This window comes from Tympanuchus pallidicinctus, unplaced genomic scaffold (assembly GCF_026119805.1).
Source record: "Tympanuchus pallidicinctus isolate F22 unplaced genomic scaffold, pur_lepc_1.0 scaffold30, whole genome shotgun sequence".
NCBI lineage: Eukaryota > Metazoa > Chordata > Aves > Galliformes > Phasianidae > Tympanuchus > Tympanuchus pallidicinctus.
The window spans coordinates 2,119,287-2,141,076 of NW_026294748.1; the positions used below are offsets into that span (position 1 = coordinate 2,119,287).

A 21,790-nucleotide genomic window follows, 5' to 3' on the forward strand; every position below is an offset into this window, starting at 1 on the left:
TACCCCCCCCACCCCGCAGCCCCTCGCCGCACACACAGGTGGCCACGGCTCCAACACACAACCTAAGGTTTTATTGTGCAGACAGAGGAAAACTCCCGGAGGATAGGTGTATTGTTGTTGTTGCTTTTTGTAAGGTTGGCTTTTCTTTTTCTTTTTCTTTTTTTTTTTTTTCTCTTTTTCTTTTTCTCCTTGAACAGAATTTCTTTGACGACAAGCTGTGGAAACAACTACAAATGTTCACCAAAAAATGAGATTTGGAGACGCGTCCGCGCGGTCGGCCGGGCTCTGCCCTGCCCTGGCCACACACAGCCTGGGCAGCACTAGACAGCAAGCAAGCAGGCAGGAACGGGCAGGGACAGGCATTGGGGTGGGAGGCAGTGGGGTGGGAGGCAGCTTTTGGTGGCCGGAGAAAAGCAAAGAGTGGGGACCAGCTGCTGGGAATCGCTCTCAGCTGTCAGGCACTGCACAAGGAGATCAGTGTGGGGTTCACTCCGCAGAGCTGATGCTCTTGCCAGCACTTCCTCCTACCCTGTGCCCTTTCCTGGGAGAGCTCTCTGCTCATTCTGGATCCACTGTCTCCTGGGGTCCCGTGGCACATGGGGACAGGCTGGGGCTGTGCTTGGGGTCCCTCTCCCCACTCTCGCTGACCACTGGGAAACATCTTAGCTTGACCGAGGATGGCCTTAACCACCTTTTTCTACCCCTAAACAGAGACAGGGAGATGCTGAAAGGGAGCCGGGAGGCAGGAGGGGGCACACGGGCTCCTCCCAGCGGTCCGATGGGGTTGGAGAACAGGGATGCGTGCCATGGGGAAGGATGGGGAGCCCAGATGTTCCCCAGATGTTCCCCAAATAAAACCGAGGGGTGCTGCAGAGGAGCCCCCTCCCCAAGCAGGCTCACTCCCCTGGGGGCACGGTGCTGTGCCTAGCTCAGAGAGGCTCCGCAGGCCTCGCTGTGGGGCTGGCAGCACTGCTCTCGTCACAGCTATGGGCTGGTCCCCCCTTGGCTCCAGCTTGGCTGCAATGGACAGAAGTCACTGGGTCACCTGGTGCTGCAGCCACAGCAGCGGGACCCCTCCCCACGCTCTCCCACCACCTCCCTTACCTGCTCATCCAGCTGTATTTCCCCAGGCCAAACAGAACCCCAAAAGCTAAGGGGTGGGAGAAGCACGGATCCCCCAGCACCAGCCTGAGTGCAGGGAGGGCAGGATGGGAGCAGCGATGCTGCCTAGCAGAGCCACCATGCAGCAGAGCAGGGCGTGATGGCAGGGCTGAGCACAGGACGGTGGTTAGCGTTAGATACACGGCTATATAGAGATAACATAGAGAGAGGTTTCGTGTGTTCCAAATCTTCTCTTTCCAAGGGCTGCGCTCTGGCAGGGGAGGAGGGTTGGCTGGGGTGCTCCGTGAGGGTGCAGGGGGTCATTTTCTTTCACAGGGACACGAAGTCCACAGCTTGCAGGAGAGGCAGGGAGAGGAGGAGCAGCAGGAGCCACGAAGTGTTCTGGATCAAGAGGCTGAAGCCGGCACACTTCTCCAGTTTGTCTGCGAGGATGGGGAGTGAGGAGGGAGAGAAAAATGAGATCTCACAGGAATGAGGTTAGGATTTGGTGCTACAGGGTGCTGGGACCCTGCTGCTCACCTCATCTTTGCCATACAAATGCAGCCAGCCCCACCCTGCCCCGCTGCCCATTTCCCCTTTCACTTCAAGGAACAGGAGAGATTCTGGGGGCAAAGACCCTGGGGAACACCAAACCCTGCCTGTGCCTGCTTTGGGAACACCCACAGTGGGATGTGTTTTGTTTTGTTGGCCCTGCAGAGCCCATGGCAGGTAGGAAGGAGGAACTGGAGGCCAGGCCCTGCTGCCCCCTCACCTTTGATGACAGTGATGTTCTTTATCTGGTTGCCAGTGTAGTCGTTAGTGGCCCTCAGCTCGCACACGTAGACCCCCTCATCGCTGGTGGTGAAGCTGTGCAGGTAGAGGCACACCAGGTTCTTGTGCACGGTGACGTTAGCTCGGTTCCTGTAGACGTTCTCAGCAACGTTGATGGTGCTTTGGATGATGTGCTTCCTGTTGTCCTTGGTGAGGCTGAATTCGTAGGTCAGGGGGTTGCTGGTCTTGTTCTCATAGCGGCAGTCCACACGCAGGCTCTGGCCCAGCAGGCAGGCGCTCAGGTCCCGGATCATCTGGCAGTGCGCAGCCTGCAGCACTGGGACAGGCAAGCAGAAAGGGGAAATATGAGCACTGGGGACGCCCGAGCAGCCCCTCAAGTCAGACCCCGCAGAGCCTTACCTGTCAGGATGACAGCAATGCTGACGGTGGGGTTCATCTTTCCGAAGACGAGTTGCTCAGAGGTGGCTGCCAGCGAGAGATGAGCCTGGGTGGGGGGAGAGATGCGGTGAGCCAGGCAGTGCTGTGGCACACAGCTGTGCTGCACTGACGTGGGCAGGCACAGTGTGGGCTGGAGGCTGCTGCATCTTGTACCAACGATGCTTTACATCCTGGTATCCTTAGAGATGCCAGCCATGCTCTTTTCCCCGCATGCATCCCCCATAGCAGGCATGAAGCATAGCACAGACCCTCATGCAGTGCTCACCCTGTGCCTGTGCCGGCCTGGGTGCCTGCCCAAGGACCGGGCAGGAGAATGGATGCTCCTGGTGCCTGCGCAGCGTGGTGCCAGGTGAGGGATCCAGACTGCCTCCCCCCCCCTCCCCAGTGGGTGAGCTCAGCAGAGATGACTCATTGCGATGCAGTGAGGGAAAGGGGCCAAGAGCAGCAGGAAGGAGGGACACGGCAGCTGGACACAGAGCTGAGATGCTGAAGGATGGCATCCAGACTCCACAGGCTGAGTCTGGCTGCTGGCTGGAAGGGTTTTGGCGTCCTGTTGGATCCTTATCCCTGCAACTCAGCCCTCTGAGGGTTGCTTGTGGTTTGCGTGGGCTTGGAGCTGGGGAAGTGCCATCCAAACCCCAGCCCTGCTGATGATCCGATCCAACCGAGAGGAATCAATTATAAGTTTGCAGCCCAGCCAAGCAATTGCATGGGGAATCCAGCCGCAGACATGCAGAGTACAGGGAAGGAGTGGGGGAGCAGCAGAGCAGGAACAGGGCTGAAGGATGCTCTGCAGTCAGTCCTCCTAGAGGGGACTGGGGGACATCCAAGAAGGGTACTGAATTAACACCCATTGGATCCCAGTCTGGCAGAGGGGAGAGCAGAGCCCAGCCTGGACCTGACAAAGCATCCAGGGAAGAACTGGGAACTGCCTGTACCTCAGCCAGCTGGATTTTTCTTTCCAGCATTTTTTGGGTCTTTCATATAACATTCAAAGAGGAAATACCAAAACCATTCACTCACTCTGAAGCTGTGAAAGGTCTCTATTTCACAACCTCAAACCCTGATGAAGCACAAAAAATTCCCTTCCCTTTGGTATTGATAATCAAGAGGTTACAAAAGGATACAGAGGCACAACAGAGGAGACCGAGTCTCCTTCACATTCCTCCAAGCTGGCTCTCGCCCTTTGCTTTGTTGTCCCCCAGCTCTGACCTGCTCCTCCTTGAACACCCTGGGACACTGCCTAGGTCACAGCCACATCAGTTCAAGATGTGCTCTTGAAGAGGGTGACCTCCTCCCATTGATGCACAAAAGCACTCTGATTTTCTCAGCTTCTTGTCCCCCAGCCCTTTGGTCCCTTTACTCTGCGGCAGGAGCAGAGCCAGGTGTCACCCTCTCCTGTGTGACCTCAGGGGCTGTGCGAGGGGACGGCACTCACAAGGACGCGGGCACCCCAAGGACTCCATCCAGCCCTGCGGAGCAAAGCTTTGCACCATGCTCTGTGCCACGCCACAGTGCATCTCTGTGCCCAACAACGTGCCAAGCAGGGGATCACCGGCAGGGGTACGGCACATATGAGGACATCAGGGGTGTGAGACACCGAAACCCAGTGCAGGAGGGGCAGCAAAAGGGGCTACGCGGGGGTCTGCGTGCGTCCGTGCAAGGAGCAGAGCTCGGGCATCTGCCCTTGCAGGGATGCAGGTGGATGCGTGTGCGCGCGGGCGCGCCCGTGGAGCAGCGCCGCAATCCCGACCATGGGGAAATAGAGGAGACGAAGGAGAGGGAGCAGCAATGCGAAAAACCGAGAGCATCTTCCTCCATCACCGCCACCTCCCCACCCCTCAGCTCCAGAACCCATTCCCCTCTCGGGGCGCCGTGCAAAGCATCGCCGCGGCAAACCCGAGGACCCCCAGGCCGGGGTGGGGGACGGCTCCCCCCGGCTCTCCGCTCTGCATCCCCCGCGGTGTCCCGATGCTCTGCCTACCTGCGGCGCGGTGCCGCCCGCCTCTGCTCGATGCTCCCGGCGCTGCCGCCCGCTGCTGCCCGCGGCTCCCGGCGGGGTGTGGGAGGCGCGGAGCTCCCGCAGTTTGGGAAGGGCCGATCGGGCGGTCCCAGCAAATCAGGACCGGGAGGCGTCACGCAGGCTCAGCCCCCAGCCCTGCGGTGCTTGGAGGGGGGCTGTTCCTGCAGCTTTGCTTCTGCACCCCCCCGACCCCAGGGCCCAGAGTGTTGCGCGGTGCTGGAGCCCCGAAGCAGCCCCTCAGCGCGGTTGGGTATGGGTGGGGGGTCTTGTTTGGCATCCCCCCCCCCGCAGATCCCCGCCACCCTTCTCCATCTTTGTGCAGGCTGGAAGGGGTGGTGGATCCCCATTGCCATGGGAACGTGGCACTTTGCATGCCAGCCCGCAGCCTTCCTTGGAAATGTGGGGTTGTTTTGCTGGGAAAGGAGGGTGGTATGGAGGTGGAAAGAAAAGCTTGGGCTTGGCTCTGCTGGGGAAGAGATTCCCCTTCCCCAAATGCATAGAAGTCAGAGTCCTCACCAGTGCTGCTTGCACCAATTCACTTGAGAACCCAATGCTTGCCTTTGTTTAGGAGGTGGTAGTAGGACCAGTGGGGACACTGGCACTGTGATGCCACAGGCCACAAGCTTTCTGGTTTAGCCCCAGGGCTGGTGGCAGAAAGGACACAACCAAAAGCCAAGAGTTCCCTTCTGCCTCCCATCGCTACGATGGGAAGGGTCTAAGCAGAGCTGCTTCTGCACAGGCAAAATGTCTTTGAAGCCTGAAGGCAGTCAGACAAAAGACATCTTCCCTGCTCTTGGACAAAGAGATGGAAGCATCGGGGAGCTGCTCACCCTCAGGTTTGGATCCTAAGGCATCCCAGGAAGGAGCACAGGCATGCAGGGGTCCTGCTTGGTCCTCACCTCCTCCCATCACTGGCTGGACTCTGTGAAAAGGGCTGGCTCGGTGAAAGACGATATGGAAAGCCATATTGTGCTCCAGCAAAACCTGATCCCAGGTGACATTCAAGTGCTGAGGTTTTGCAAACTGGCTGTGCAGGGGAGTTTTGCTAATTGCACAAAATCTAGACTAGGGCTGCTGGCTCGCTGAGTGGGCTGCAGGGCATGCTGCCCCAAATGGGGTCTGACACCCAGGCTGGCCAAGGACTGCACCCAGCTGTGTGCATTGCATCAACACGATAAGAGCAAGCTGAGGTGGTACAGACTGACAGTGCTGAGCAAGGGAGCAAAGGCATGGCAGACTGGCACAGAAAGCCAACATTAGCAAGACTGAAAACAGATTGATGCCATGCAAATTCACAGAAACACTGCCTGCATGTTGCTACGATGTCATGGTGCAAAAAAAACCCAGAAGCCCAGGGCTTGCATCCAGACAGGGCTGTGATGTGGGGCAGCGCATGTAATAGCATGCATGCTGGTGGGTTCTTTTCCATTTAGTCCCATATTTTCACAGGCTGTCTCCTCCACTTCCCCCCTAGTCATGCAAACATAGGCAAGCAAAGAATTCACACTCAAAGGGCAGTTTTGGAGACAAGCTGTTGCCCAAGTACCATTGCAAGTGATGTCAGCTCCCTTTAAATTTCTGGTTGCTAGTGCTGTGGAGACAAGCATGATTTTGCAGTTTTTGGGCAGTGCTGGCAGCAAGCATCCTGCATAAGTGATTTGCAGAAGGCTCCTTGCAGAGGTTCTCCAGCTGGATGCTCCTTTTGCTGCAGACTGCAGTCTTGATGCCATCCATAAACCAGAGAAAATCAGACCCAAAAACCAGACCCCAAACCATACATAACGCAGGGGCAAAAGGAAAAATGAGGGTGGGGATGAGAAAAATCTAATGACAGGCAGACAGAGAGGGGGAAAGGCAGTGTGTGCAGTGGCAAATATCAGGCAGTGACAGACAGACAGACAAGCACAAGCAGGGCAGGTAGGCGGCAGTGCAGGCAGATACCAGCCGGCACGGATCGATGCGGTGGGACAAGGCACAGCCAGCCCTCCTGCGAGCTCAGATCAGCCAAACTGCCCCCTGTTCTGCAGTGAAATCCAACTGGTGGGGAAAGTGGGGAGTCCTCCTGCTGTGCTGAGGTACATCAGGGACAGTACTGCTGCTGCAGCACCAGGATATGCCCAGCAGCTGAGGCACAAGGCTGGGAGCAGAGGCGCAGAGGAGGACCATGCCTCGGGTGTCTGGTGCTGCTGCAGCAATTAAAACCTGGCCTTGCCCCAAAGCACGTCTGCTGCAGCACGTTGCCCTTCCAGGAGAAGGCTGGGTGCACATCCTTCTCAGGAAGAACATCTCTCCCCTGCTCTCATCCTTTTCCAAGGCATGGAGAGAGAGCATTTCTCCCTCCTGCTCGTGAATCACTGCATAGCTGAATGCTGTGTGTCTGACTGAAAGCCTGCTCACGCTGCAGCCCCTCCCTACCAGTAACTGCCCACTGTTATTGCTAGGAATGGGAGGCAGGAGGGCCTGGCCATCATCTCCTAAGGAGAGGTCCTTGGCCTCCTCCACAAGGTTTTTAGAGCCAGAGGTACGGGATGGAAGAGCAAGAGAGGGCATCTGAGAACGACTGTGATCCATTTAGCTGTGGCTTCAAGGATGGAAATGCCCACCTGCCAGGTAGCTGTGAAGGATTTGTGCTTACTGCACGACCCAGGCCCTTCCATTGCCGCTTTCAGTAGATGAGGAAGGGAGGCTGCAGAAAAGCTTTGCCCTTGATTGGAGAGACAGAGCAGCCCTTGGGAGCCCCACGGATGCTATGTGGAGCACGGCCCAGATAAGAAGCCCTTGGGCTTTGTGACACCACTGTACAGAGCAGGGGTGGAGGGGACAGCACTGCGTGCAGCACAGCCACAGAAACAGGGTGGGCAGGGCTCCTGCTGCAGCACTGCTGGGGATGCTGCACTCTGAGCAGCCCTGTGAGCCCAGTGAAGGGGAGGGATGCCTCATGCAAAGCCCCAGCGTTAGCAGGGAGGTTTGCTATAGGAAGATTTGCCCGTGGCACTGGCTGGCTGGGATGTGGCGACATGCACTGTGGAGCAGCATGTGAGATATTGTCTCTGAAATGAGGCAGCTGCAAGTCCTTGGTGGGACTTGGATGGGAACTGCTGCTGGGCAGCAAAAGCTGCAATCCCCCAGTGGTGAGGGCCAATGCCATCATCCGTCCCTGAGGAGTCAGTGGCTTTTAGCTGAACTCTGAGCCCGAGATGATGATTACTGTATGGAGAGCTGATAATTAACAATTTGATCCGATCCATAACAATTCTAGCTAACAACATGTTGATTACTAAAAATTCTGTGTGACTGTAAGCTATACTGAGTGCTCGTGATTGTAGATAACAGTAATCTACTCAGAATGCCAACATTTGTATGCAATAGTAAAACTCTAATTATAACCACAGCTCTATGGGCTGTCCTCACTGCCAAGGATCCCTAAAAGAACCCCTCTGTCCCCATACATTGGGTGATACCTCCTCGAAGGAAGGCCTCTACCAACGAGCGTTGATGGCAGCATCAGATCGCACACAGCGGATGCTTGCTTCATCTGGCACTGCTGCCATCCCACCCCCCTGGGATCTGGGAATCTACAAGGCACAATCCCTGTCCTACACGCAGTGCTCCTGCCCTGCCAGAGCACAGCAGCCCTCCTTGCAGACCGCCTCAAGCCTTCCTGCCTACAGCTATGAAAATCTTCCTGCAGGAGGCTCAGAAATCCTTGTGGAAGCCAGCCAGGATAACAGGAGCCTGGAAGAGGGGGCTGGTGAAGGCATGGAGCTCTGTGCTCACTCCATCTGCTCCCCAGCCTCAGCAGGAGCGGAGCTGCACTGCCTGCGTCAGCCGCCTCCTCCTAGCTGCCTCCCATTGCAGCGTGTGATGCATCCTGCTGGTGCTTGGCAGGGGTTGGGTTTTTCCCGCACAGCTGCTGGCTTCCAGAGCTGCTCTCTGTACTGAGCAAACATGCTCTGTGCTGAGCTTACAGGGAGATTCATCCTCGGGGAAGGAGGGATGTCTCTGTCAAATGGACCTGGCTGGCGTGGCAGATAGCTGCTAGCTCGCTTTGCAGATCTGGGGCTGGTGCCTGCAGGGTGAGGCTGGAGGGCTTGTGTTCAAACTCACTGCAAGGCTGCCACATCTCTTCATCACTGATTTGATGTGGACAGAGAGCTTGAACTGGGAAAATGTGCTGTTTCAGAGGGTGGAGCTTCCCTGCTACACCTGCTGAACCCAGTTACTATCCCTCATTAAGATGGGATTCGAGGGGAGCACACACAGGATGGTGCCAGGTTATGTGACATTACAGGACCTGGGCAGTCAGCTGATGCTCAGAGCTACTTTACACTGCTCTGTTATGGGGGAATTTAGCCGGAAAAGGGGAAGCTGCTGAGCAGATAAAGACTCTCAGAGCACAGCTCTGCTTCTGCCTTCCATTCTCAGCCAGGCTTTCTGCTCTATGTCTCAGAAGAGATGAATAATGCAAGCTACAGAAAATGGAAATAGCTTCCCTGCATTTTCTCCTCCTACCTGCTGGGCCTTCAGGAATGGAAAATGTTTATGAGCACTGCTTATTTATGAAGAAACCATCAGGACAGGATGGTTAACTCCTAGCATGCTCCCAGAGGCAAACTTCTGGGCTCCCAGAGAAGAGCAGCCAACTGGAAGCAGATGCCTGCAGGGATGCAGGGTACCCCCGTGATCCAGGCCAGCTGCAAAGCTCCTGGCTCTAAAGGTTAAATGGTTAAATGATGGTTAAAGATGGGCAGGAAGGTCTAGCACAGAGCAGAGCTCAGTTTTACCCTGGGGCTGGGGACTGGTGGGAGAAGGATGCTCTGCCCTGGATCTCACCCTGGCAGCAGTAGATGGACAGGGGCTGTTGCTACAGTACACACAGTGCTCCCGTTTAGCAGCCAACCAGCTGCTCCCTGCACTTGGGTTTGTGTCATCAGCTCCAGCACTCACACATCTCCCCCATTGTTAGCAGGGACAATGGCAGTGTGTATCAGGGCTGGGCAAGGAGATCCCCCTGCCCTCCTTCCAGCTGATGGCAGACAGTGGGTCTGCCCTGCCTGAATCCCCCCCATCCCCCGGCCCCAGGGACACCCACGGTGTGGGCACAGCACTGCCTACCTACAGCACTATGGATTTTCCTCCAAGGCACAGGTTACCCCCTCTCCCATCACCATCACCCCCGGAGCCACAGCTATCCAGGCAGCCAGACTGCAGTTGCACTTAGCAATTCTCCCCAGTCCATAATGACAAATTGTTTGAAGAGGGCAATTTTCAAGCACTTCCCAGGCAGCTGTTTACCCATTGTTGTCTGCTTCTGCTTGCTACCAGGCTGGAAAGCTTTGTGTTCCTGTGCTCCAGGCACAGCTAGCAAGCTGGAGTCTCCTGTCCCCATCTCTTCCAGTTCTCTCCAGAGAAGTTAAGTGGGTCACTGCAGAGAAACACATCCTGAAGAAACTGCTTTTTTTATTATTTTTTTTTGTCCAGGCCAACCCTCTGATTTGAAAAATGGGTCTAGGAGACATCGCTGATGGAGACAGCACAGCCAGCAGTGACCACTGAGCTATCGTAAAAAGGAACCTCAGGCACTCTTCTCACATGGAAAACTTCATCTAGCACGGCTCATAATTACTTCCTGCCCTATAACCACCAGCACCAAAACAGAACACCTCAAAACAAGAAAGTGATGGGCAAGGCCCCACGAAGAAAGGAACTGTAGGTACCACAGCCAGGCAGTGCTGTTTGCAAGATCCCACTTAAGCATTGCAAGAGGCATCAATCTACTCGCTTAAATGACAGCAAATCCCCTCACCAGGAGTTTCCCATCAAAGCTGTCACTCATGAAACAGTGGGTTTATTCCAAACCCTTCATATTTTAATGGGCTAAGCAGGGACGTGGATACTGGGGCAAGCTTTGCTGCTCTTTTCAGAGCCTGTTTTCCCTGCTACTGACAGCTGACAAACGGTGCAGCCACATGCTATGCACTTCTGTGCCATCACTAAAACAAGTGATGCAACGAATGAAGATTAAATCCCTGTAATTTTTAAAAAAACCCTTGACTGGAAAAGATAAATGCTCCCAAATGTCTGTGTTTACCAGAAGAAATCTCTCCGTGACTCTTCAGGTACTCAGCTGCTCCTGTGCAGCATCAGAAGCTCCACCACACTTGGCTGAGCATTGATTCCTAATGGAACTTGGGATCCTGCCAGCCAGCACTTGATTACAATTAACTACCTCTCCTATTCTTTTAAGATAATTTAATTGGTTTATTAATCTGTGTATTGCTTCTAATGGCTTAACAATACTCTCTATGTTTTATGCATAGCTTCGTATTTTTTCTGTAACCGATGTGCTCAGAAATGGGCTGTGTTATTCACTGTGCACTCATCCAGGAGCCTTATTTTTGTTATTTAATTATTAATTGGGAATGGAAGCAATGGCTCCATCCCACAGTCTGTACAAATTGCCTGTGACAGCTGGTGCACGAACTGCCCCTTGGGGAGCTCCATTTCCAGGCCAGACAGCCCCAAATGCAGGGGGCTTCTATGGCAGGAAGGGACCCAACCATACAATCACAGAATGGCCTGGGTTGAAAAGGAGCACAGTGTTCATCCAGTTCCAGCCCCTGCTGTGTGCAGGTCACCAACCAGCAGCCCAGGCTGCCCAGAGCCACATCCAGCCTGGCCTTGAATGCCTGCAGGGATGGGGCATCCACAGCCTCCTTGGGCAACCTGTGCCAGTGCATCACCACCTTTGTGTGAAAAACTTCCTCCTAACATCTAAACTAAACCCCCCTGTCTTACTTTAAAGCCATTCCCCCTTGTCCTATCACTATCCATCCTTGTAAGCCATCCCAAGACACCCACAAGCTGTCCCAGTCTCCTATAGTAAGATCTCCCTCACAGTACTGCATCAAACTCCTGTCTGGAAACCACCTCAAGACCCCTGAGATTCCACTGAAGAGCACCTGGGACAAAAACAGAACATTCTCAGCTGCAGATGGTGTCAGAAGGCATAATTGTAAGGATTACAAATATTGCAATCCTCATAATGGGCAGAGGAATGGGCAGAGGAATGGCCATCCCACTGTGCAGGCGTGGACAAACCCCTCTGTCATAAGAGATGCTCTGTGACCAGTGTGATAAGGGACAGTGTCTCTGCAACCCCCATCTCTACTGGAGGAAAGGGCTGATGCTATCCTTCCCCCTTCATGCATGTGCAAATGCCAAATCCAACCTACTTCCATCTCACATGCCAACATATGTGACGCATTCCCTTCTTGCAATGAACAAAAATGACCACAACTCAACAGCCAGCTGTGCATCCACCACCTGAATATGACCAGACTAGATCCTGTAATGGGAATCCCTGCCTATCCAACCTCTCTGTCCCTCTCCCCATCTCTCTTCTCTCTTTCTCTCTCTAAACGATATCAGAATGCAACACAAGGCACGCCATCACGGCTTATTGCCAACGAGGTGCATACATACAAACATGTATATACTGCACTAAAACTCCACAACACCCTCTGCAGCAGCTCCCTAGGCTCTGCCCTGCGCCTCCACCCCATTTCCAATGGAGAATTAGGCACTCCAACATGATTTCCCCAACTTTTCGATCACACGGCACTCGCTTCAGATGGATATTTTCCTTTTTTTAACATGAAAGCATCCTGCTTAATCTTTTCCACATTTGTGCTGCTGCTGCTTTGCCAGCGAGGGCTCCAAAGGGAGTGTGCTGTTTTGCACTGGAATGAGGTCACACAGAGCTATAAAGCTGAGAAAATAAGAACATTCCCTATGCATTTTAAGCCTTTTATAGGTCTTCTATTTCCACCTGGACAGAAGTTGTCTGTGTTTATGGCTAAAGGACATTTTCCTGCTATCAAAGCCCTGCAGCTCACCTCCCTGCTCAGGGCTGGAAAGCCTTAGCGACACTTTCCCCACCCCATGGAGTTCCAGAAGGAAAACAAAACCTCATTTATGAATTCCGTAAGACTGGGAGATATTTCAAGACTCTTCACTACTTCTTAAAACGCCAACAGCCAGCCAAACACTGAGCTCTATCTAAAGCTTCAATCCTGAACGCTCAGGGGGTGATTTAAGCACCTCTCATCTCTCCCAAACCAACCTACAGCGTGAGCAGGAGTCACCCAGGTGCTGGGAAGCTGTTGGCAGGTGCCCCATCTGCTGGCACTGGGGGTGGGAGACCCCACGGGCAGCACCTGGGAGCAATTAACAGAGCACAGGTGCAGCCCAGCCTGATTTATTGAGTGAATCCATTAACTTTTGCATTCATGCCATCCTGGGAGTGCATTCTGAGTGAAATATTTTACACCTGTTGCATGGAAAAGTGTTGCAGTTGTATTGGAGAATCATCCAGGCTGGGAAAGGCCACTGGGATCAGCCATTCCAACCACCAACCCATAAGCACAAAGTCAGTGCTGTTTTGTAGTGGTCTGCAAAGCAACTGAGTAAGGAAGGCTTCTCAATCTTTCCTATGCAGCACTAGGAAGAAATATGGGAGGAAAAGAAAAAAGGTGACTGCTGTCTTCTACCTGTACTTCTCACATCTGCATCCTTCCTCTTCCTGCACTGGGATTTGTTCTTTGAAATTTGTGCTTTGAAATTCCTGGGCACGCAGATCTGATTTTGCTGTGATATTCTCTTACGTTGCTAAGATGGAGCCCTGTGAAACACCCCAAATCCTGGGATGCTCCTGTAGGCCGTGAGTCCATAGCAAAATGTAAGACATTGCTGCGAGCCAGGGGAGGTGGAGGTTGGATACGAGGAGGAAGTTTTTCATTCAGAGGGTGGTGAGGCACTGGAACAGGCTGCCCAAGGAGGCTGTGGATGCCCCATCCCTGCAGGCATTCAAGGCCAGGCTGGATGTGGCTCTGGGCAGCCTGGGCTGCTGGTTGGTGACCTGCACACAGCAGGGGTTGGAGCTGGGTGAGCACTGTGCTCCTTTGCAACCCAGGCCATGCTGTGATTGTATGATGTGATTCTATGCGTTGGCTTCAAAGAGTTGGATGGAAAACACGTGCTGTCAGCAGAAAGCAGTGCAGCTCTAATCGTGCACACGCAGGGGAAAGCTCCACTCACATGTAAACCTGCACTTAACAAAAAGGGCATTTATTGAGCAGCACAACGTAAGCTGCTGTTCACTGCAGCGAGTGAAGGCTGGGAGCTGAACCACCTCCTCTTAATGCAGCAATCCCCACCTCGGCTGCAAGGCTGTGGGTGATTTCCTGGAGATCCATTGGAAATCATAACAGAAAGTTCCATTCAGGTGAAGTTTGGTCAATGGGGATGAAATGCAGGCCGAGCTCCCAGCCGTCCTTTCCCTGCGTGGCAGCTTTGGGGGGAGCTGCCTCCACTGCCTCCATGCCACCGAGATTCCATGATTCTGCGATCGTTTGGAGCTGAGGACCTGGATGGATTTACAGCAGAACTGAGGGCTGTGTGGGAGCGGGGGGGAGAAAACCTGCATCTGCACAGCTGTGTGTGGAGCAGCGTCTGCACGGCTCAGCCTGGGGCACATCGTGTTTGTGTTTGTTATTTTTTAATTATTTTGTTAATTTTATTTTTTAATTTTTTTATTTATTTTATTTTATTTTTTACTTTTCATTTTTTAGTTTTCTAATTTTATTTTTTAATTTTTTTAAATTTTTAATTTTATTTTTAATTTTTTAATTTTATTTATTTATTTTTTACTTTTCATTTTTTATTTTTTAAATTTTATTTTATTGCTTTTCATTTTTTATTTTTTTAATTTTATTTTTTAATTTTATTTTTTACTTTTCATTCTTTATTCTTTTATTCTTTTACTTTTCATTTTTTTAAATTTTTTTTTAATTTTATTTTTTATTTTTTTTAATTTTATTTATTTATTTTATTTTTTACTTTTCATTTTTTATTTTTTTGTAAATTTTATTATTGCTTTTCATTTTATTATTTTATTTTTTACTTTTTTAACTTTTTTAACTTTTTTTTTTACTTTTTTCTTTACTTTTTTCACTTTTTTACTTTTTTTTTACTTTTTTTTACTTTTTTTTTACTTTTTTTTTTTACTTTTTTTTACTTTTTTTTACTTTTTTTTTAAACTTTTTTGCTTTTTTTGCTTTTTTATTTTTTTGAACTTTTTTTAAACTTTTTTCTTTTTACTTTTTCTTCCTTCTTATTTTTGTTTTTTCTTTTATTTTTTACTATTTTACTTTTTACTTTTTTTTTTTAACTTATTTCTTTATTTTTGCTCTTTCGTTTCTTTCTTTCCTCACTTAATTTTAATTTTATTTTTCGGCAGCCTTAAGCTGCTGCCATTTTACCTGCAGCAAAGCCCCACGGCGCAGAGCTGTGGGCAAGCAGTGCTTTGCAATAGAACCATAGAACCACAGAACGGCCCGGGTTGCAAAGGAGCACAGCGCTCATCCAGCTCCAACCCCTGCTGTGTGCAGGTCACCAACCGGCAGCCCAGGCTGCCCAGAGCCACATCCAGCCTGGCTTTGAATAATAATCATCATCATCATCATCGACAACCTTTGCAACTCTGCAACCGCAGCAGCCCTGCAGAGCAGCAGGCAGCGCCGTTCCCCCAGGCAGCACCAGAGGGTAGCATTGCTCTTTGCTGCGCTGCTCTTCTCGGCCCAGCACGGCTCTGCTCCTTCCTCCAGCCACGAGCCCGGGTCTCACGGCCTTGCTGTGGGTTCATCTGTCTCGTGCAAGGCGGAATGCTCTTCGCTGTAGCAGCCAGCATCCCTGTGAGCTCCCTGTGGGATGCGGTTTGTTGATGGTGTGGGTTTGATTTCTCTGTGGTCGCTGTGCTTGCTTTTTTGCTAAGGTAGACAGGGATAAAAGTGAGCTTTGAGTGGCACAGCTTTATTCTGGGTACAGAAGTGATCGTGGGCAATTCCCTTGGTGGGGAAGCACAGATTTCAGAGGGCAGAAGTGCTTCTGGCTGCACAGCGAATGGGAAGAAGCTTAAAACGTGCTGACCTCTAAGCTGCTTCCCAAATCAGGTAAGTGCTTAAAAGCAATAGCAGTGTGGCATCACCTGAGTGCTGGCAGTGATGAGTGTGGTGTGTGCAGTGGGTTCCCTGATGCTGTAAGCATGCAGGCTTTGGTGGGCAGCGCTGGCAGTGGGAGCTGTAGCACTGTTGGAGGCCCAAAATGGCAGTGTTTAAGCCATCCTCCCCTGCCCTGTGTGTTCTAGGGCATCTTCCCAAGCCTAACATGTCCTTCTCCTGCAGGTGTGGAGCTGGCTGGGTGAGGAGTTTGAATCTGCCTCAGTGACTGTGAGCTCAGAGCTGTGCTGTTCACTGCCTGGCTTCAACTCAAGCTGCCAGGTCCTGTAACAGCATTCCAAACCTCTTGCTGAACTAAACAGCTTCTTTCTTTGCTTGAAGATATTCCCCCAACTCTCCTTGGCTCTGTTTGCATCTCTGAATAAAACCAGACAGCAGGAAAACAAAGTGTATGTGAAATAAAAAGAAAATAGCACTTCCCTGCTTGGGGTGTATGGGGACTTTGCTTGCCCTGCTTCAGCCTGCAGTGAGTTCTGTGCAGGTTATAAGCCCTTTGCACTTCAAGCCTTGTGATGTTGACAGACCTTTTCAGTGTAGCTGCTGTAATACTTCTGCAGAAGCACCACGCATCTCAGGGGATGGGATCAGAAACAGAGATGCCAATTTTCAGCTATTGGCAGGCTTGTGTGTATTTCACAGAAACCTTTATCCAGCTAAGGGAGCCAAAACCTTCCAGTGCCTCTTGTTGTGGCAGGCTAAACTCAACACGAGCAGGGCAAACCCACATGAGACTTGCCAAAGCTGCTGTTCTGCTGCAAGCCTCTGATTACCCACCAAAAGCACTGCATCTCTGCTATGGGATGGCGACAGTGACGGCTCCACAGGGAGCTGCATCACCGACCAAGCAGAGCTTGGCACCCAACTGTGATGGCACTGATGGAAGGTAGGCTGGAGCTCAACAAACACCAGGGTTTGATTTCCTATCTGTCTGATCCCTGGCTTGCAGGACCTCTTTCTGTGGATAGGGGAAAACAATACAAGGGGATTTACTTGAATTCCCTTCCTCCTGGGAGCCTGCTACTGAATTTTGGCTACCAGATTCAGAAATGTGCTACATCATCCAAAGGAAGAGCATCCTGCCTCAAAATGCCTGGATGAGCCTTGCTCTAGACCTGCACTGTGGACTGGCCAACATCCCTCCCCATTCCTGGTGCCCTCTCCTTGGCATGTTTTCCTCTGCAGCCTTTGGTTCTTCTTTATCATAAATCCTGCAGGATTTAACTTCCAGCGACTGATCCCTTTGACAGTAATGAACCATTAACTAACTAGACATAAAATTGAAAGTGTAAATCCCTCTCCTTTGGGGAATTAGAAAGCGGGTTTAGGATGCAGGCCATGAAATACAAGAGTTCATTGTAATCACAAACGAGGCCTGATTAAGTCTGCCTGCCCAGCATCCCCAGGTCCGTGCCAACTTATGGAGAAGGAAGCAGAAGCTGAGGTAGTACTGCAGAACCATTTGCATCTGCCAGGGGAAAGCCTTGAGTATGAATGTTGGCTTTTGGTTATCCTATTGTCTGCTCTTCCCTTTGAGACAGGATGCAGGGAGCCTGGATGCTAAGAAATCATCTTCAGATTGATGCCTCTGATTTCAGGCTTGGTGTGCCCTCCTTTTTGGGACAAGGTGTGAAGGGAAGAGCTGCTGAGCCTTGCTCTTGAAGGGGAAAAATGCACCATGCCCTATGGAACGGCTCAGCCTTCTGCAGCAGGGTGAGGGGTGGGATGATGCAGCAGCTCTGCAGGTTGGAGTGGGCTGAGCCCCATTCTGAGCACTGGACTCCCAGCAACGTGCCAGAGTTCCACTTTGTCTAGGGGAGTAACTTTGCTGCTGATGCTTTTCTCTAGACCTTGAGATTAGTGCCCACTGATTAAAATAGTTAATTACCGTCTTCTTGCAGGACTGACTTCACTTGCAAGGTCTCCCAGGCCCTTAATCAAGCATCTTCCTTTGAAAGAGCTTTTGATTGAATTGCTGTAAGCCCTCATTAGAGCCAGGCTCTCCAGGTCAGAGGAGAGTGAGTCCAGAGACCTGGCTGGGCTCTACTTGTGCTGAACTGAGCGTTTCCAAACATACCTCCAGACTATGTGACGAAGACAGAGAAAAGTGCTGGGGGAAAACAGGCTCAGAAGTGGCTTAGCTACCCAGAAATCCCATGTCTTCCATTGGTTCTTGCAGACTGGGAGCTGAGAATTGACAGCAGGAACCCAGAGGGCTGCTCATGACAATTCACCACCTCCTGTCTCACTGCTGTGTGGGACCAAAGAGGGGACACCCAGAGGGACCCAGCGATGGCTGCACGCTGTGCAGGTGAAGTGCCTGCTGGCCCTGCACGCCTCTGCTGCCCTGTGCACGCTGCTGTTTTACCTCCTTACCTCCAGCTGTGCTCTTGCAGCTGAGCTGCATGCCGGTGCCCATGCTGCTTGTCATGCCAGCATCACAAGAACAACGGGGAAAAGTGTCTGGAATTTATCACCCATGGCAGGAGCTTTTGTCTGCAATGAAAAACATTTCCCTCCCCCTCTCCTCTTCTAGTGCTTCCCCCCCTTCTCTTCTCATTGTTATTATTATTATTAAGAAGCTTAATGCCATATGTCTTGCTGTTTCATAAATAACCCCTGTAATCAAGCAACACTGGGTAAATGGGCAGTCCAGCTTGTGCAATTTGTTTGACAGAATGAATCCAGAAGAATATGAGTCTGTGGAGGAAAGACAAATAGAGCAGCTTGGATAAATGTGTTAACCAAGAGAAAAAATGGCTTGGCAGAGTGGTTGATGCTATATTTATCCATGCAAATGGAGTTCGGGGGTAATTTATTAAAAATAGATTGTGGAGCTCGCCAGAAGGGTCAGCATCTCATGGGAGGGATGGTGAGGAGCACAGTGCTGCCAGAGTGTGGGATTTGGGCTCAGGGAGGGCTGGGGTTGTCGGGATGATATGATGTGGGGCAATGATGGGCTGTGAGCCCCCAGCTGAAGGGCACAGTGCTGCTGTCTGCTGGCAGTGCACGTCGCCCTGCCCTGCTTGAGGTGCTGAGCAAACCTGGAGACAGAGCTGCCAAAAAAAAAAAAAGAAACAACCAGAAAGTTGTAAAATCAATGTGTTCAGCAGGTGCTTGTTGACTCTTTGATCTCCTGGAGGTTCTTTTTTGTGCCTTTCCTCTGAACCTCTGAGAGCGAAGAGTAGATTTTCATTCAGCATCGCTCCTTTACTTGGCCTTATCAGTGCATTTTAATGCCTTGTTGAGAAAGTCAGGGATCTGACTCTCTGTGCTGAGGTTTTGGCTGCAGCACTGAGCTGCAGGCTGGGCTGGTGAGCTTTGTGCACTTGTTTCCTTCTGGGGCCAGAGAGGGCATGCTGGTGGGCAGCAGGCTGAGCAGAGACCACCAGGCCCTCAGGTTGCTCAGAGGGATACAGGAGGAGGGGATGCAGCATCCTTAGGCTGTGCTGGGCAGCCTCACTTGCTGTTCCCTGGGCTGGATGAACCCTGCAGTGCTGCTGCAACACACTGCAGTGATGGTAGCTGTAAAAGCCAGCAGAAGCCACGGTCCTCTCTCTTCTCCAATGCTGTCTCCTCTGTGAAATCCTTCACCTGGGAGGTGCTGCAAGCTCGAGAAATCTCATACTGCAGCAAGCTTTGCTCCTTCTCTGCCATCAGGCGGCAATGCAGGCTGTGCTGATGGTGAGTGGGGACGGAGAGCAGCAGCTTTCATTGATGAGAAATAGCCCAGCTGCAGCTCTCTGCCTCTCACCTCTTAAAGATTTGCCCCTTGGCCGCGGCAGCTGGAGAGCTGAATTTTTAATCAAAGCAGCGATGGTGCTTTTAGGCGTGCGTGTGGCTGTGGTGCTGCCTTCTCACCTCCTGCAGCCTTTGGGCTCTGGCTTTGCAAACAGAGCCAGGCTGTAATGGAAGCCTGTGGGACAAGCTGCACTTTGGTTGTAGGGTGGGAAAAGCAGAGGCTCTTTGCTCCTGTAGACCTTTGGGCTTGAGCGATGTGCTGTTGGGAGAAGCAGGCATTGCTGCAGCACCCAGCAGGAGGGCTGCTGGTGCAGCAACGGAGGAAACACCTCTTGCTCCTGCTGCCCTTCCCCTCCTCCAAGCCCTCCTCCCCATTCCTGGTGTGTGTGAGTATTCTTTTTTAAGTGGCAAGCTGAATATTTTAAACAAACACTGCTTAAAATCTATAATTTATGGGCAAAGCTTCAGAAGAGGAGATCAATCACTGCCTGGTGCTCAGGGTGGCTCTCCATCTGCACAGCCTCCCCTGCTCTGTTCCCAGTCAACCAGCGAGGCGGAAGGGATTTGCCTCGGGCACAGTGGCCGCTGAGCAGCACCCAGACAATCCCCACCTCCAAAGGGAGAAAACCACATTGCCTTCCCTTGCTGGCAGGAGCATTGCTGAGCCTTCTGCCAAGCACTTTCCCTGGGGAACTGGACCGGGATTGGAGCTGAAAGGCATCGGTGGTCACTGGGAGGCTGCAGGTGCTGGGAGAAGTCCCTGCTGGTGCTTCCCTCTGTGCCCCAGCTTCTTCCCCAGGCTGCGTGAGGGAGGGTTGCAGTTTGTTCTTTAATGGGAGTGGAGCGTCTTTTGCTTCGATTAATTAATTTGCTGCTCTTCCTCATTTTCAGGACCATCTTTTATTCATGGCCGAGCGGCGCAGACGCCGCTGCTTGCTGCCTTCTCGGGATGCTGGCATTAATATTTCATCCTGGAGCCAGCTCATGCTGAAAGGCTCATGTCCCAGGTACTCACCTCTTCCTGCTGGTCTGCTCCCCCGGTCCCTCTCTCATCCCCTACCCCCAGGCTGACTCTCCCATCCCTTTGCCTCATCCCTGCTCCCATTCCCAATTAAATATGGCAGCCTTAGCTGGAGGCTGCAGCGTTGTCCTTGGTGCACTGGGTGCCTCATTGCTGCTGCAATAAGGGGTTTTGTTTTGACAGGGAAGGCGAGCAACCCTCATCCTCCTGTCCCCATTAGAGCAGAGAAGATGGGAGCTGTATTTCCGTTGCCAGAGGAGCAGCTCAGTGCTTTGGCTGCACCCCAGGAGGAAAGCAGGCTGCTGAAGTAGCACAGCCTGGCTGTACCTGTTGGAGGAGCAGCAGAAATGAAGAAGGGAAGCTTCCCTCCTGCTTTTTCATGCTGCTCTGGCTCCTATGCACGCACCCTCAGGTGTTTCTCTGCTCTGCAGAGTTCCAAGGCCAGCAGCAGCTCCTGCTCCCACGGCCCCAGAGCGGTGCTGGTTCTGCACAAGGGCAGGCACAGCACAGAGCTTGGGTAGTGCTTTGTTTTGCTGAATGGCAGCTCCATAATCCTCTGCGAATAAAAAGACTGTGAGGTTTCTGAGCTGGTGCAAGGCTTCACATTCTGGAGGGCGGCACAAAATGTAACTCCTGTGGATGGAGGATTTCCTGGCTTTGCTTGGGCTTTGCTATTTGTTTTCTTTTTCACTGGAAATGTTACGGATTGTGCTGATTTCAGAAGGCCCGAGCAAATTCCTGGTTGCCCTACTCAATATATCCTATGCTCATCTCACTTGGGGCTCTCAGCAGCGTGCTGATTTCAGGCTGTTGCAGTCGAAGAGGCAGATTAATTATGGTTCCATTTGTTCCAGTTCAGCTCTAGCTTCCAGGGGTGCCTGTCATGTGAGAATGAGCTGCACACTGGGGAGGGTGCATTTTTCCTCCTTCTGCACCATGCAGAGGAGGGCAGAGTGGCAAAGGGGGGTTTCCAGGAATGCCCAAGCAGCCTTTGCTCAGCAAGGAGGCTGCTTTGGAGCTGTTTAAACTCATACGGAGCTGATCTTGCTGAGGTTTTGGGATGGTGAGACTACTGGAGCTGGTGGCATACAGTGTGGGATGATCCAGGCCCCACTGTGATGGCTTGAAGCACTCATCCTAGCAGGGAGAGGTTTGCAGTTTGGGAGAGTGGAGATGCTCGTGAGTGTGCATCAGTACATGTGGATGGGGACGTGCTCAATTAAGGGAGTGTGGCTGCGGGATGCAGGATGTGGAGGCTGCGAGTGGCAGAATCTCCACAGTCTCATTAAGCTCTTGTATCCAAATTAAATGTCAGATTTGCATATCGGTTCTGTGTTTTCAGGCCCATTATGCAGCAGCCGGGAGGGACGGGGGTGCTGTGGGAACCCAGCAGGGAATGACAGCTCTGTGTGCCTGGTCATAGGGACGTGCCATGGAAAATGCCCAGCAGGAGCAGGAGGAGGAGCTGGGAAGAGCAGCGAGTGCCAGGAGCTTTGCTGGGGCTGCAGCATGCACTCTTTGCTGGTGTGCTGGCCAAAGGCTCAGTTTGCCCACTGATGCCTCAATTTATGGTTGGAGAAACTGAGGCACGGGGAAAGG

General features: G+C 52.0%; 2 protein-coding genes across 2 annotated transcripts in view; one reads left to right on the top strand and one right to left on the bottom strand.

Moving 5' to 3' along the window:
* Positions 1-21,790, top strand: part of NHERF4 (NHERF family PDZ scaffold protein 4) — a 312,400-nt gene that overhangs the window by 85,897 nt on the left and 204,713 nt on the right. The window lies entirely within an intron of this gene.
* THY1 (Thy-1 cell surface antigen) lies at positions 50-4,456 on the bottom strand. The gene is made up of 4 exons (XM_052697308.1): positions 4,316-4,456; positions 2,293-2,377; positions 1,874-2,209; positions 50-1,544 (listed from the first exon to the last, which is right to left on the bottom strand). The coding sequence occupies exons 2-4, from the start codon at positions 2,327-2,329 to the stop codon at positions 1,432-1,434; spliced, it is 486 nt and encodes a 161-aa protein (XP_052553268.1). The 5' UTR covers positions 2,330-2,377; positions 4,316-4,456; the 3' UTR covers positions 50-1,431.